Below are 18,021 nucleotides of genomic sequence, written 5' to 3'. Positions count from 1 at the left end.
CTTCTATACCATTTTCTGCGCAAATTTATAATAATGTAGTTATGGAGGGTATAAAATCCACAATTTCCAGGAGATGCGGTAACCTTACACCTCCAGGGTCACAACAAAAGGACAAAATATTTGTTAAGCGACGGAAAATCGGACATGTTTGTAGCAGATGACATATGCAAGGGAAATCAAATGAGCCTATTAGATTTGTGCATGGACGGGCAAAGTCCCCAATATCTGTTGAAAACGTCAGATACATGGTTTGCCTGGGCTCTAATACTTATTTATTTACCAAAAATCTGAAACCAATCTAATTGGAACATATAAAGTGAAAATTTTCTAGACCAGGTGAGGGGTGAGGGGCAGCCCCCCAGAAAGTGGTTTAAGGGGGCAGGGCCCCCTGTACAACTCAGAAATGTGTTACTACACTATGCTTGCTAGTATTCTACCGATATTTCTTGAAATTACCCGCAAAATTCCCTGATATGTACCATGCCATCCCCAGCTTTCGGGACCGATATTGTAGTTATGCTTCTTTTGCAAAGGAAATGAGTGGTATATTCGTTCGAAACAAGATAAAAGCTATTGGAAAATTATTCTATTCACCCAAAGAACAGCGTGGAGCTGCATTTCCAAATTTATCAACTTTTGATCCATCAAGATTGGTAATGATGGATTCACCCAGATGTACTGTGTATCTTTATAGTAGTAGTTTGTCATTGTAAGACGACACTGGCAGTGACAGGCCCACTATGTCTGATAAGTTATGGTGTTTTTATTTGGAGGCTATGCCCATTATCCACTCACTATAAGATTCCATCCTGTCACATCATAACTAGCCTAGACCATCCCTCACACTTGTATGACATGCCAGGATATTGGCCACATACATAACCACATCCCGTTTTTTCGGTGCTGTGATTTCTGTTACGCAACTGGATTCAGCAATTTAAGCAGCTAACTCTATGCATAACCCAGCTCGTGAATTGGTATGGTACCAAGCGCTGCCACATTAAATGTGTTAAAATCACACCAAACTTGATGTTGATGGTGGGCACCAATTTTTGTCGTTGATAAGCCAAGCTTAAATGCTGGGTTGTAAGGATACACACCACACAAAGAGATAGCCTGCTTCAAAAAGTGTGTGATGGTAAGCCTAATTTTGTTTATGAAAAATACATCCACAGTGACTCAGGTAATCACTTTGGCCTCTATACTATCTCCACTCTCACAGAAGACCAACAAAACCTCCACCATGTTTTTGTAAGTTGAAGCCTGAAGCCCGTCCTAGAAATTTCAGTCCAAGCTTGTTATCTTGCTGAATATATAAGTAAGAGCTCTGTTGGCCATGATCATGTCAGAGCATCCGCTAACATGAGGCCAATGCCCTTATTTTGGGCCATGTGATTGCTGTAAATTAACCAAATCCAAGGGGTCAATAAATAAAAAATGAAATGAAGTAAAGATTAATTTAAGGTACTAGGTAACAGTCTAGTCATACATGGAACACAGAATTGAATTGTTATTGCTATAGCAAACTGGAATATGGAATGAATTAAAATTGGCTGACTAAACTTTTAATATGGAATTAGATTGGTTTCATAATTTTTGTAAATAAATAAGCATTAGTCTAATATAATTCCATGCTCGTTCAGTCTCCAGTCATAAAGTACATTGATTCACTGGTAAGAATGATTTATATCCTGTTACATATTCTAATACCCTTTCTATTTTACAGGTGGGCAACTACCTGCGGTTGTTCCGTGGGTCACTCTACAAGAAGTTCCCTGGCATGTACAGGAGATCCATAACCAATGATGAGCGAAAGAAGTTGATGGAATTGGGTAAGTTGTCATTAAACTTTTATAAACTTTTATGGTTACAAGAGCTAGAAACAACAGCATTAGGGTTTTGATTCCATTATTGTACATGTTTTGGAGAATTTTCTTTTACATCTCTTCCCTAAAAAAAACATTTCCCCATAAATTGTAAATACTGATGTAAAAGTCAAGTTTTCCCTAGACATGAGCCAACAAAATATAGAAATTGAATAAATTAATTGGAAGTGCTTTATTAGAAGGACTAAACCCATACTAGCTTCTTTAGACTAGCCTTTTGATGTTGATTTTAATGTACATTTTGTTTGCTTTTATGAAGGAATATAGTGCTTCTGTTTAGTGGTGGATTTATCAGTTTTGTTCCATATATATCTTTAAGACTTTTTACTTTCATTGTGTTTATTATATTTTATTATCTTTGTCATCATTACTATCACTTGTTTTTATATTGATGAATGATTGAATTACTACTGAAATAGTTTTCTTACATTGACAGTCTTATATATTGGCAGGTCTGACTCAGCACGTATTGGCCTCTAACATTTCACTGCTGAGAGCCTCGGAGGTGGAGGACATTATTGAAGGCAATGAGGACAAATACAAAGCAGTGTCGGTAAGGCAACAGCAAGACCCTGAGGCAGCTGCAGCAAGGTAATTTTGATAGATTTATAGTTTTTCTCCTCTTATGATGTTTGTGTTTTAGATTTGATTATTATGGAGTCCATATTGTTTTAAGTCATGCTCTTATTTTCATATTCTGTTTGAAAACTCTTCAAATGTATGTTTTTCATATTACTGCGGCTCAGTACATGTATGTGTTCAAGGTATAATGACTTTTTAATACATTATATATGTGCATGTATGATTGTGTGGTTGCATGTCTTTGTAAGTAACCCCAGTCTGCCTGTTTATATTACCAGCAGAGCAGAGAGGCAGGTGAAGAAGCCTGCGGCTCCCTGGGTCCCCACTATCTCCAACTCCTCCCACCTCGATGCCGTTCCTCAGGCCACCCCCATCAACAGAAACAGAATAATTTCCAAGAAGATACGAACATTCCCCATGTGGTGAGTTAGTAGTTAGTAGAGGGAGCTGTTTTTGTATAGAGGTAGTGCAGGATTTCTTTCTTTCTTGCTTTCTTTCTTTGTTTTTCGATGATAGTTTTATTAAAGTTGGAAAGTATGTCTGTCCATATTATTATGATCTGTTATTTCATTGTACTTTCAGCCTAGTGGATTAAATAAGTTTGTTGCTCTTTTATCTTTAGCATTTCTTTTGCCTAGTAAATTGCCATTCTTATATTTATTCATATTTTCTCTATCCGCAAGCTACGATGACCTTGACCCAGCACAGATCCACGAGAACTCATGCCAGAAAGAAGAGCTCGTTCCCATCCGTCTTGACATGGAGATCGAGGGGCAGAAACTCAGGGACACTTTCACTTGGAACAGAAATGGTATGTTTTGGTTCTCAGAGTTGTTGTGCTGGCTTTGTGTTTCGTCTTTTTATTTTGTATGTTTTTTGTATTTTTTTCTTTCTTTCTTTCTTTCTTTGCCACCTCTTTCTGATTTTTTTTTTTCTTTCTTTCTTTCTTTCTTTCTTTCTTTCTTTCCTTGCCACCTCCTCTTTCTGATTTTTTTCTTCACTCTCTTCATCTCCTCTTTTACTTTTCTTTTTTTCCCCTTTCTCCTTTTCCTCCTCTGAATTGTACTCCATTGATTCAATCATTCATGTTGATATATTGTTATTTCACTTTTACAAATTGGAAACGGAACTTTTCTGTGTAATAACTGCAAAGAAACTAGGGATACTTTTCTCTCTTCTTTTTTTTTTTTTTCTTTCCTTTCCTTTTGTTTTGTTTTCTTTAATACTAATTTCTCTTGAAGTTTTACTCATTTCATGTTTTATCTAATTTCTTGTACTTTTTATCTTGAATTCAATCCTTTTACAGGAAAAAAAAAAAAAATCCTCCTCATGTTCATTTATTTACCTTTTTTTATTTTTTATTTTTTATTTTTTTCTCCTCACTCAATCTTTACTAGGAGTATACCCACTGAGTGTTTTTGTCTTCTCATTCCCCTTCCAAACAGAGATGCTCATTAGTCCCGAGCAATTTGCGGAGCTCCTGTGTGACGACTTGGACCTTAACCCTCTCATGTTTGTGCCAGCCATCTCAACGGCCATCAAGCAGCAGGTCGACCAGTATCCCTCGCAGACCATCATTTCCGAACACTCTGATACACGTATTGTCATTAAGGTATCCTCAATGTGGGTGTGGGTGTGGGTATTGTGATTTAGTATTATTTTTTCTTTCTTTCTTTCTTTCTTTCTTTTATATATTTATATATATATATATATATATATATATATATATATATATATATATATATATATATATATATATATATATATGCATGTATGTATATACACATATACATATATACATACACATATGTATAAGTATATATGATTGTAGGAGGGAGGTGTGGTTAGTATTTATGCATTTTTTTTGGCGGGGGGGTGGGGGGGTGGGGGCATGCATGTAATTTCTTTTGTATGTGTGTGTGTGTGTGTTTTAGTTTTTGCATGCCTGCTTGAAATTATGCATGTCTGATTTATCTTGTTTTTCATGTGTTTCTGTGGGTCATATTGGAAATAACACATAATATAAAGCATTTATTATTTTCTTTCTTTCTTTCTTCATGTATATTTACATGAATTGTTTCTATTACCACGCAAATTTAATTCCTGCTGTTGAATATTTGTTGTTTATATGTATATATAATTTATTTTATCTTTTTTATTATTTCCTTCTGTCTATTTTTGATACAATTTATGTCTTAGAAATATATTTATTGTTTTTTTGCCTATTGCATTCTTACTCTAAATCTCCATGAAAGCTTAGCAATGTGAATTAAGTTTTACATACTTTATCTTTCAAGATCCTTACCATTATCTGCCATTCATCTCCCCTTATCTGAATTTTTTTCTGTGTTCTTATTATTATGTTTACTCATTATTACTATCCTCATTGTACATTCTTTTTAAATCCTACATTTCTCATGTGGATATTTTGTTTCTGCGTTCTTATTTTTCTATGTATTCATTATTACGCATATCCTCACAGTGTATTAATTTAAATAGTACATTTCTAAACCTCATCACCTCGTCCCCCTTAGCTAAACATCCACGTGGGCAACATCTCTCTCAACGACCAATTCGAGTGGGATATGGCCGAGCCAGAAAACTCCCCAGAAGATTTTGCAACACGCCTCTGCTCTGAGTTGGGCCTAGGGGGGGAGTTTGTGACTGCCATCGCCTACTCTGTCCGTGGACAACTCTTTTGGCACCAGCGCACCTATGCCTTCAGGTTGGTTGGTTACAGGGACTTTTGTTAGGTTATAGGGGATGGTGCGATAGAATGAGATGCCATGAAGGTCTTTTACTTTAAGGTATAGATTGAGAGGTATATGTAGATATTGTGTATTATTGTGCCTAGTTAGAGAAAGTTTTCTCTCTTTCTTTTTTTTTTTACGTGTACTTTGTGATTAGGATCCCTTCCTTTCTCTCCAGCGAGGCCCCATTGCCAGTGGTAGAGGTCCCCTTCCGTTCCCAGAGCGAGGCCGAACAATGGTCTCCATTCCTCGAGACACTCACCGATGCGGAGATGGAGAAGAAGATCAGGGACCAAGACAGAAACACCAGGTTCGTTTGCAATGGGAGTGATTCTATATATATATATATATATATATATATATATATATATATATATATATATATATATATATATATATATATATATATATATGTATATGTATATATATATATATATATATATATATATATATATGTATGTATGCATGTATACGTATATACGTGTATACGTATACGTATATACGTATATACGTATACGTATATACGTATACGTATATACGTATATACGTATATACGTATACACGTATACACGTATATACGTATATGTATACGTATATACATATACATATATGTATATACGTATACGTATACTTATATACGTATACCTATATAGGTATACGTGTATACGTATACGTATATACGTATATACGTATACGTATATACGTATACGTATATACGTATATACGTATATACGTATACACGTATACACGTATATATGTATACACGTATACACGTATACACGTATACACGTATACACGTATACACGTATATACATATATACATATATACATATATACATATATATATATATATATATATATATATATATATATATATATATATATATATATATATATATACATATATACATATATACATATATACATATATACATATATACATATATACATATATACATATATACATATATACATATATACATATATACATATATATATATATATATATATATATATATATATATATATATATATATATATATATATATATATATATATATATATAAATATATATATACACACACACACACGTATATACGTATATACATATACATATATACATAAATACATAAATACATAAATACAAATACATAAATACATATATACATATATACATATATACATATATATACTTATATATATATGTATATATATATATATATATATATATATATATATATATATATATATACATATATACATATATACATATATACATATATACATATATACATATATACATATATACATATATACATATATACATATATACATATATACATATATACATATATACATATATATATATATATATATATATATATATATATATATATATATATATATATATATATATATATATATATATACACACGCACCCGCACACACACACGTATATACGTATGTATGTATATATGTATATACATGTATACATATATACATATATACTTATGTACACATACATATATGTGTACATTTATACAAATACATATATACATACATATATGTATATATATATATATATGTATATATATATATGTATATATATATATGTATATATATATATGTATATATATATATATATGTATATATATATATATATACATATATATACATATATATATATATATATATATATATATATATATATATATATGAATACATATATATATATATATATATATATATATATATATATATATATATATATATATATATATATATATATATATGAATATATATATAGATAGATATCAGATATAGATAGATAGATATAAGTAAATTTGTATGTATACGTATGAATATGAAATATATAAAGGGATAAACGTATTTTTCATTTAGATTTTATTTTCTTTCCTCATACATTTTTCTTTGTCCATTGCAGGAGAATGCGACGACTGGCAAACACAACGCCAGTGTGGTAGTTCTATTGAGTGTGAATTGCTGGTATTTTAGAGAAAAAAGTATGTATTTCTTTGTGTAAGAATTAATTACAGACAGGAATTAAAGTCCTCATGAAGTGTATGGAGTTGGACCATAGTGATATCAGCTCAACCGAGAGGGATTTGCAGAATGGGGTCACGCTGGAGATGTCCGCTTGCATGCTAGCGTGCACAGAAACATAAGCTGGAGATGTGATGAAATTCTGATTTTTTTCCAACTATGTATTTTATGAGAAAAGAAAAGCTTTTCTTCATTTGATTATTCTCAGGTAATAATTATGATACTGAGTATATGGAAAAGAATAGATATATGTATACAATATGTAGAGTGAAAGAGAGAAAACTTTTCTTTTTTTTTCCATCAAAATTGAAATTTGAGCAATTTTTTTTAAATTTTAGGCAATAAACTCAAAATGTAAATTCAAGAAATTGTTGAAGTCTCATATCTTCAGCTTTATGATGATTTTAAATACTTTCTATTCTGCAAAAAGTAGAAGAAAATTTAAGCCTAAATATATATTTTTATTTTGTTTAAGATTTCATAATCATCAGCGAACTGTAATTTTCACTTATTTTCACTTATTTATCATTTTGAAAACTAATTTTCTCTTCCATTTTGTGTGTAAGTGAACTGTAAGTGTAAGTTTTTTTCATTAAAATCTTGAGAAAGAATTGTATTTTTCATTTCATCATACTTTTTATTGATTGGAGGTAAAAGAACGAGAGAGTCAAACTATGTATTTGCCTTTTATGTTAACTGTGGTCCTTATTATGAAATAGGAAAAAAGGCCCAGATTTTTCTTTTTACTTGAATTTTCACACAGACATGTATGTTAGAATATGGTCCTTATCATTTGATGGAAAAAGATGCCCTCAAAATATTCTTTTTACAAGACTTTTCACACACACATAGTGTGTGAAAAGCAAAAAAGCAAAAAATAAATGACATTGAAAACGTGTTTGGCAAATATGAATTTAAGAAGGAAATGTAAATTGCATTTTTCTTTCTTTTTCTTTTTTAGTCTGATATGAAGATTATATCATAAAGGACATTTGTGACCTGAGAATCACAGGGTTCTAACTAACGTTTTAGTCAAAATTGAGTTCAGTTGTGGATATTGTTGTCATTACAAAATTCTATCTAATAATAGGATTTGGAGCAATAAGACCTTGTGGTCTAATGTTCACAACAGAATCACAAGGTTCCAGTTCACTAGTGGACACCTTCAAAATAACGGTTTTATCGACTACTTTCCAGTGGAAGGTCTGGCAGTGACATAGGAACCATAGTCATACAAATACTTGAAAGAGGTTTCGTTAACATCAAGAGGTGAAACACATCACATGGAGTGATAGTCATGTCCTTCAAAATGGAAACTGTGTGATTGCCACCATCCAAATACTGAAACAGTGACCACGAAGTATTGTACTTCTAGTCATTCTGCAGTACAGGATATCGATAATGTTCATAGTGTCTTGGAAATGGCAATGGTTGTAGCTCAATTCTGTTCTCCTGTGTCTGTAATTTGAATCATGCTGAAAGCAAGCAGAGAATGCTATTACAATGTCATCCAAATGAGGGGTCCTCACTTCAAGAACTACCAAACCTGTCCCAAATCCTTTGATTACAAGGTAGTCCTGTTCTCCAAAGTAACTGCAATGAAATTATCCTCTGCAAGGCCGTTTGAGGTTTAGTATAAAACATCCCATCAGGCTGAGAAGTTTAGAATGTGAAGCCCATGAAGAGAGGAAGGCATGACAGGGAGATCAGGTTTGAAAATTTGAAGATGTGAGTGCAGAATGCAGCCAGCTTGAATAAGATTCCCCTGAACAAAATAGCTGATTTTAAGGCAATGTTGAAATTCATGCCTTTGCTTGACAAAGAGTACTATAAAGCATCTTTCGATATTGAGTCAGATTAGTGTTTGTCACAACTTCCTTATTGATGGGTAAAGCAAAAAAAAAAAGCCAAGCTCAAATTTTCCTAGGCACGATAAGGGGTTTGGTATTCTTGTAACTCTGTGAGCTACTTTGCATTGAAAAGCATGTTCTACCAGTGTAGCCAATAGCTCTGTGAGTCAGGACCACAAAACTTTTTGTCTGTTTTTAAGCAGCAGTGATGTGCTGTTATTGCAATTTGGTACCAGTAGCAATAATCACAAAGAAGCTGGTTTATTTACTTAGTTTTATTGTTCCATTACTCTTTTAAAAACTTTGTCAAATCAAATAGAACTGTGTAAATTGCATTTTAACTTTCAAAGCTACAAGGTTCCATTTGTTACATTTGAATAATGAAAACACAATAAGGCTCAGAAATTGTCAAGTATTGAGGACACTGGAACATTCCGAACACTAACCTGAAATATTCAGTTATAAGCAAATGCACAACTAGCAATCAAACTTTTCAAGCAATTTTCTCAAAATGACCAAAATGTTAGTTAAAATTCTGTAATCCTAGTGAGTGGAAGTCAGAAATGTATGCAGTTGTACTTAATATAGCAGCAATACAGTTGTAAGACAGGTCCCTGTATCTAATCATAATGCCAGATAAATAACACTACTTCTATAATAGAAAGATAAGCTCCCTTTGATGAGCTAATGACACAGACTGTGTCATGATGTATTGCCACCTACAACTTGATCCAGTGCAACCATAGCATACCTGATGCCATCCACAACAAAGGTCTTAATGCCTAAGACTGAAGACTGAAGTATTTTCTATCCTAGAATTGAAATTCTCAATTTTTAAATATTTTTCATTAGATATGTATCTCTAAAAATGCCTGAATTTATGGTACATAGGCTGGAAATGCATTATACAAAAGAAGACATTACAAGGACAAACCATGATATTCATTGTCTGTTTACTGTTGCTCACTTTAGTAAAAGGAAATTAAAGCAAAAGCAAAAAAATCATGGAAAGATAAAGTTGCAGATAATAGGATGGGCTAGAATGTATTTTATGAAGAAACATATTTTCAAATTGGCATATATAACATAGACTTCCTTGTCATAAGGCAAAATGATGTTGCAGATTATTAATACCCAAAACCTCAACTGGCCAAGAAGCACCCTCAGATCTTAACTGAAAAAATTAAAAATGAGAACAATTATCAACCTGCAAATCTTGTCCCCTAGCTAATGACAATATCAAGGTGTTTGAAGACTCAATATACAAATTGTCAATTCTTCATGAATGCTTTTTGTTTCCTTGGTGGGTGCATTTGATTAACCCATACATGCCACATGACATCTAATCACATGGCAAACTAGGCCCAAATGCTGGGTGGTAAGTATTCATTCCATGCACAGGCAAACCTGCTCTGTTTGTGTGATAAATAGTTGTTTGTTTATTTGGCCTTGGTTGCAGTCTCTGAAGTAGGATGCAGTTAAAAGTGTAGGAAATGGGACAAATGCATTCCCTGGCTTCTAATTTATCTCTCAGGCAGCTGTCTGCATTTTTCTTCTTTCTTTCTTTCTTTCTTGATACATTTCTTATGAAAAATTTCACACCCAACTTTGAATTGAATTCATCATATAGGACCATTTTTAAGACTATTTTGTGATGCATACTTAGTATTAAGTATTAATAACCCTATTGTGACAGCGCCCAATTGATTTGTGATGTAATATTACAGAACAGTGTACACTTTGTGGCTAGGCCTAAGCTGTGAAACAGCCGGCCCATCCACTGTGAGTCATGTCATAAGCTGTTACATCATGATGGTTATAGCTGTCACCATTACTGCGTGGTTAAATTTCATATAATATTTATAAGAATTCCATATAGTTTTCTGAGTTGGTAATTTAGACCACATAATTTTTTTCTTTTTCTTTTCTTCAATACTCTTTTCTTTTCTTATCATTTGTTTTGTATTAGAATATCATGTATTTCAGTTTTCCTTTTTTTCACATTCAGATGACCCTGAGAATATTGTAGTTGCTTGGGAAAATAAAGAAAAAGGTTTACCAAATCCAAAAGACAAAAATATTAACTTATCCTTTATTCGTTGTCGATTATAAAGTATAGTGGATATGGGAGCATTTCTACTAATAACAAATAACAAACTACAAAAAAAAGGTTTTAACAAAAATAAACAAGTTCCTCTGAAGAGACTAGAATAAACACCTTCGACCCAGGAGAATGAATACACAAAAAAATGCATTATATTTTTTTTCTTTGAGATAAATTAAAGAGAGAGAGCAATAGAGAATTTTAACTTCTATATAGTAGAAAAAAATAAGACATGAATCAACAAAAGAAACCAACAAAAATGGGGTTTCTAATAACAAAATGAAACCAAAAAAGAATGCGAAAGATGCAAGCACTAGGAAACATTCTTTTCTAAACATTAATAGTCGACTCACTACAATCACTTATTTCTAATGATCAGAAGTTACATCATTTGATCTAAAGACGAAGATTTAATTACTATTTCTTGCTTGTTAAAAAAGAAAAAAAAGAAACTTCTTATAGAATACAAAGGCACATTTTTGTATAGTCTTACCAAATCGTGTTCATGTGAGAACCAATGCATCTACTTTGTATTTTGCAATTACTTTAAATACCTCCATGAATAGGAAGAATATGTATATATAAATATATGATTTTCATATTCATAGAACTAAAAATCTAAAGATGTTATTCACATCTTTTTTTGTAGACAATAATGAAATGGAAACTCATTACACTGTATAATTTCAAAAGACAAAACTCATTTTAGTGGTGAATATTCTTTTAAAAACATCACGTTTATCACCATTAAAACAATGTATCAAATATCCTTAAGCAAAAAACCCACTGCGTCAATAAATATTATCAACCATAATGCGGGAGAATGTTTGCAACAGCATTTATTATTGGGTCTCAGTACATGTTATCCTAATTTTGTAAAAAAAAATATCTTATTTACCATACACAAACAGCCGCTTATTTATCATACAATATCAGCCATTCCCAATATCATATTAGCTTCAACATATCCACCAAACAGAAAAAAGGACATGATATAAATATATATACTTTATGTAAACCCCTCATAAATAGCTATGAAATACTGAGTATGTAACTAGGCTCTGAATTGGATCCCTGACCCTTTTCAAGCCCAGACACATGAGATTCAGGGGAAAGCCAGCCAATGACAATCAGTTATGGCTGCTTTTTTGTGGTGAATATGCTGAAGGTAATTTTCATGGATTTGTGGTTCAATTAATTTCCTTTGTTTTATTTTATACTAAAAGTCTCAACCTGTGGTATATGTTGACTATAGTGGTGTGTTACATTTCTGGCTTGATAATGTGCTGAATTTTAGATCTTTTTGGGTATTATTGAATAAAAAACAAAGGCAAGTTCTGTTACAATACATATCATCAAACATCAACAGATCTGTAAAAAAAAAAAATGCATTTGACATCAAGTCAAATGCCAAAAAAACAAAGAGACAAAGAAACATGTATCAAAAGCAACTTCACATATAATCCTTACATGTATAAATAACTGTTTAAAAAAACACAATTAAAAAAAAATCATAAAATTCCTTCCACTTTTATTTAATATAAAACTTCACAACCATTTTTCTAAGAGGTTGTTATTTCCATTATCATCTTCCTCATGGTGGACATTGTTCTGACCAGGGCCCAGCAAATTCCCTGGCCGGTCCCGGGCCCCCTCCAGGTCACTTGCCTGCAGGAAATGGGATGTGGGGGGGAGATGTGAGGTATATAACAATATAGGTTGTATTTTTTCAGATGTACCAGCATAAAATTTGTTCCTTAGGCTAATGTAAATAGTATGAATAATAATGAGAAGAAAACAACCCTCATTTTCACTGAGAGAAGCAAGAACCCCATACCTGGAGGTACGTAGGCACTGCTTTAAAGGGGCGGTCTCCTGTTCATTCAGTGTCGCTACCACCCTGCTTGATACTGCCAGTTTGGGGACGGAAAGACCAACGTGCTACCAATTACCACATAGAAATGGGCAACGACAAGTCCTTCACCAAAAATGCGGGTATCGGGAATCCCTTATGGGGGGGAGGGAATGGACTTTTTTTCCCCCTTTTTTTTTCAAAGGTACAAAAATATTTTGTCCTGTAGTCTAGGATGGGGGGAGAGGAATAGATTTTGAAGGATAAATGGCTGAGGATAGGTAAGTGAAAATAAAAAAAAAAGTACAAAAAGAAAGTCATGAAAGAAAATATTTCCATAAATTTAAATTTTAAGAGAAAACAAAATTAATAGTGATTAATATTATATATCAACATTTGAGTTAATTACAAGAAATATTTCTGAAACATGAGTTTTTACAGTACTTTTAAAATAAATAATCAAAATATATACAATGATAAAATTACATAAAATTATATTTTAAATTTAATGTTTTTTTTGTGTGTGGTTGGTGGGGGTGTGGTGTGTGTGTGTGTGTTTTGTGTGTTGTGTTTGTGTGTTGTGTGTTGTGTGTGTGTGTGTGTGTGTGTGTGTGTGTGTGTGTGTGTGTGTGTGTGTGTGTGTGTGTGTGTGTGTGTGTGTGTGTGTGTGTGTGTGTGTTTTTTTTGTATATACATGCTTCTTACTCTAAAATCCTTAATTACATTTCCCAAATCTACAACTACTGAAAACAAGTTCATTTCTTCCTCTAAAAAGGTAAATGATACAACTAGAGTTTTTTACTAAATATATTCACGGGGAAGATCCCATGTCGAAAGATGCTGCCATACAGACACAAGCCATTTAAGTTTAAAAAACATCATTTTTAAAGGGGAAACATTTGAAAAAAAATTTTAAAGGGGAAAACACTTAAAAAAAAAAATTTTGGTAAGTCTCTTTAAATAACAAGTTAATTGATATCAACAAAGAAACAGTTAGAAGAGTAATTAACAAATAAATAAAGGGCACTGAAGATTGATCGGTTAATTACAAAACTATTACGTGCATGAAAAAGGGGGTTTTCGGACACAATGTATGTTTTTGTTGCAAGTTGCACAGAAATGCAAACCAGAACATGAAAATCTATTTCTCTTCCCATACCCCATATAAATACCTCATATTTAAAAAAACATCCCAAATGAAGATTCAAGTAATAAAATATCCCATATGTACTTCATAGTTATAAGAAGTTCTACCTAAAAAAGTTTTCAATTTCTATAAAAAAAAAGAATTTTCCCCTTTTGTAAGTCCTGTGTAAAAATTTTTTACTTCGTTTTTAATCTTGGGTGCTCTTCCCTTTCCTCATTATGAGGGGGGAAAAAAAACTTGAGAAATACTTTTGAAATAATTCTCAATCTGAGTCATAATACTATGTTATACAGTTTCTGAGGATGAGGCTTTTTCCCATTGCACATGGAATACAGAAATATCCATGAAAAATATACCAATCCTAATTAATATAATTCTATCCTGGGCACCATTTTCCCTTTGATATCACTGGGTTTTTCATTGAGATAATTTTTCCCTAAAAATAACTTCATTCAAATATCTTTTTCATTTATAAATTTTGAACATGCTGTTTTACCATTTACGAGTATTTATAGGAAAATTTACATTAGAAAATATGGATTGATGTTTTTATTCATAAATCAACACTTGTATTAAAAACATTCTGGTCCCATGCTTTAAAATAGATTTTTTTACCATTCATTTATCAGAAGGTATTTTCATGATGAAATAAGGCACCTTTTTTTTGATAAACATTAATCTCTTATCTTCATGCAAGTTTTCAACATCTTTATTCCACATATCACATACTGCATGTTACTGTTCTAAACTATAATAAGCATCTGTCAAATGATGTCATAAATTTCCATGCATCATAAATCTATAAAGGTTAGTAAAAATTCAACAATTTTTTATTCAACCAGAGTCTTTCTCTTATTATTCTATACTTTTTGGGTTGGACTGCATATGTGTATAGGGTTTTAAATACACACATTTTATTAAGAAGAGATTCTCAGGCTGAATATATAGTTGGTATTAACCATCTATAGAACAATATAAAAAAGTACTTGAAAAAGATTACTTTTATCTGCATATCTAGGTGTATACATGCCATATCCATATACATACATATACATATACAGATAAAAATTTAATATATATATATATATATATATATATATATATATATATATATATATAAATATATAATAATATTTTCTATACATACAAAATAGGCAAAACATATACATACATACATACATACATGTGTGTGTATGTATATATATATATATATAAAATATATATATATATATATATATATATATATATATATATATATATATATATATATATATAATATTTTTCAATATTATTCATATATATAAAATATTATTATATATAAAAATACATATAAAAAATATTTTATATAAATATAATATATATATATATATATATATATATATATATATATATATATATATATATATATATATATAATATTATAATAATTAACATAATGTACACAAAACGTAAACACACAGACACACAACACAAAAAACACAACACAAACAACACACACACACACGTATTTGTATATTATTTATATGCATTATTTATTGCATACATGTTATATGGATCATAAAAAAAAGATCCCAACTTGTTTGTTTTGAGAATACACACCACAACATGAACACCTTCCCCCCCCAACAACAATACTCAAACAAAAACCATGCCCACCCAAACCCCTGGCGGGTTTTTAAATCCCGGTTCAGTTTCCTATCCCCCCCTAAGGGGAAGTGACACTGGGAATGATGTTTGTAATGGGCATTGAGTGTAGGGGTTTTAATACGTGTGAATGAGGCTAGCAACACTGCACCTTCTTGAGGACCAAGGGCGGTTCCGACCACTTGCGACCAGTTGTTTGGGGGGAGGCGGCTTAGGGGGGGAGGCGGCACACTTCCGGGGAAATCCCGGGGGTAGGTGCGCAGGGGAAGGCAGGAACGGGTTCCGGGCGGCCTCGGGAGCGGGACATTGGCGGGACCGGGAGTGGAGGGCGTGTCATCCCCCTCTGAGGAAGAGCCACGCAAGGTCACATGGGGGTACCCTCTGCCTCCCCATCCCCGACCTAGCCCTTTCTCCATTCCCCTCCCCCCTGAGGGAAAAGCTTCGCCCGACAACAGGGGGTACCTCTTGGCTCCAGTCCCTTTTCCCCCATCCCTTCCTTTTTTCCTTATTTTTCCTTTTGCCCCCTTTCTTTGTGGGTTTTCCCAAAAGTGTGCTAGATGATTATTTTCCCCCCTTTTTTTTATGAAAAAAACCAATATGGGTGGGTGAGGGGAAAATAACTGATGGTTTGGAAAAAAAGTGATTCTTCATTACAATGCCATGATTTTTTTATATTCATTAAAAAAATTAAAAGTTTTTATGGGCATGACTGCAACGGTATGCCATGTGTTCATTAGGAAAATTTTTAAAAAATTTATGATAACTGAGTTTCTGGGCACATTTAAACTTGTTGGTTCATAATTAAAGAAATTTATCACTTCAAAAACTAAAAAAAAAAAAAATTAAAAAACAGATCCATCATTTAAATAACTCAAAAAAGGATTATATTAAACTTTTGGGCCAAAATTTCACAAAATGAAAAAAACCCTCTTCCCAACCTATTAAATTTTCCTGTCTTGCCTTCCACTTTTTTACTTTGATGATACCCCAGATATATCTAACAGGGGCCATGCAGATAATACTGCTTTAGCTAAACAACAAAATCTATATAAGGACAGGAAACTACGGCTCTTTAAATTTTCATCCTAAGTTGCGGGACATTCTGTCTTGGGGGCCCCTTTTTTGTCCCTCCATCCGGGTACATATTAACTACAGATACGCCGTTACCAAAAAAGGCAAATGTAAATTCCAGGGGGGGGTGTTAGTTACTTTGGTATTCTACATGGAGTTAACAAGGGTTAAATTTGAAACTAAAGCTAAAAGCTAATGTCTTGCCAACTGCAAATGCATCAAAGGGGAAGGGATCAGGGACATAAGGGGGGCAGGGGTGGAAAGGGTTGAGGAAAAAATATATGGCCTTCTGTCATCAAAGTAATTTTAGATTAGAGATAAAAACAAAGAATAGTTGTTAACACACAGAATCACACAGTTTTTTAAATTCCAAAAACATGATTGGGTGATTAATATTAGACTATCTTCGAGTTATTCCATTTAAATTTGTAAAGCAGACATAATAACTTCATACTTAAATATATCACTTTTGCATTACAAAAAAAAAAAACATTTAAACATACTTTTAAACTTTTGGGAAATTAACCCTGGACGTATTTAGACTTACAGGGTAACCCACACTTTACAATAAAAATATAAGGGAATTATCATTTCAATTATAAGTGAACCAATGTTACTGGGAATAACTATCACATCTACACATTGTAATCCTTAAGATAATTAAAAGAAATTAAATTTAATTATAAGCAAGATAACCACTTTACCAACCAAGCCAAACCCAAGTATCCATAATACTTAATAAAGTGTTTTTAATGATAATCAATGATTTTTTTTTCTTCCTACAAAAAAAATCCCCCCACAGTGTAATCAATTTCTCATTAAACAATGGTCCATTTCATTAACTTTTTTTTCGCATATTGTGACTGATGATATTAGAATAAAATGTAGTCACTTTAAGGCAAAAAATTTTTGGTTTGTGGAACAATTTAGAACAGTTATATTTATATGTTAGAAAAAGCAGCAAAACTAAAATTGGGAGATACACTTTACATTACTAAGAACAATGGTACACATAGACAAATAAACATAAATCATTTGTGTGTATGTACATTGTGCAAAGACACATACATA

General features: G+C 32.1%; 2 protein-coding genes across 2 annotated transcripts in view; both read left to right on the top strand.

Annotated features, from left to right (window-relative positions):
* Window positions 1-144: 144 nt before the first annotated feature.
* Window positions 145-7,890, top strand: LOC113814653 (SWI/SNF-related matrix-associated actin-dependent regulator of chromatin subfamily B member 1-A-like). Its single transcript, XM_070121457.1, has 13 exons — window positions 145-236; window positions 332-336; window positions 430-653; window positions 967-1,031; window positions 1,176-1,251; window positions 1,727-1,832; window positions 2,339-2,477; window positions 2,750-2,890; window positions 3,152-3,279; window positions 3,914-4,080; window positions 5,003-5,193; window positions 5,397-5,528; window positions 7,164-7,890. The coding sequence occupies exons 1-13, from the start codon at window positions 145-147 to the stop codon at window positions 7,201-7,203; spliced, it is 1,506 nt and encodes a 501-aa protein (XP_069977558.1). The 3' UTR covers window positions 7,204-7,890.
* Window positions 7,891-16,584: 8,694 nt separating this feature from the next.
* The window catches only part of LOC113814648 (uncharacterized), a 40,087-nt gene continuing 38,650 nt past the window's right edge, over window positions 16,585-18,021 (top strand). The window contains exon 1 of the mRNA XM_070121456.1: window positions 16,585-16,596. Coding sequence (XP_069977557.1) covers window positions 16,585-16,596 — 12 coding nt within the window. The remainder of the gene's footprint in view (window positions 16,597-18,021) is intronic.

The sequence above is a fragment of the Penaeus vannamei genome, chromosome 4 (genome assembly GCF_042767895.1).
Source record: "Penaeus vannamei isolate JL-2024 chromosome 4, ASM4276789v1, whole genome shotgun sequence".
Taxonomy (NCBI): domain Eukaryota; kingdom Metazoa; phylum Arthropoda; class Malacostraca; order Decapoda; family Penaeidae; genus Penaeus; species Penaeus vannamei.
The sequence above is the reverse complement of the archived record's forward strand: the minus strand, read 5'-3'. Positions and strand labels throughout refer to the sequence as shown.

What these genes read in the sequence shown, in the direction of transcription:
- LOC113814653 (XM_070121457.1), top strand. Translation starts at nt 145, where the DNA reads ATGTTTGTAGCAGATGACATATGCAAGGGAAATCAAATGAGCCTATTA. An exon ending in TTTCACTTGGAACAGAAATG is followed by an intron (nt 3,280 to 3,913) that starts GTATGTTTTGGT and finishes CCTTCCAAACAG; the next exon opens with AGATGCTCATTAGTCCCGAG. An exon ending in CAGCGCACCTATGCCTTCAG is followed by an intron (nt 5,194 to 5,396) that starts GTTGGTTGGTTA and finishes CTTTCTCTCCAG; the next exon opens with CGAGGCCCCATTGCCAGTGG.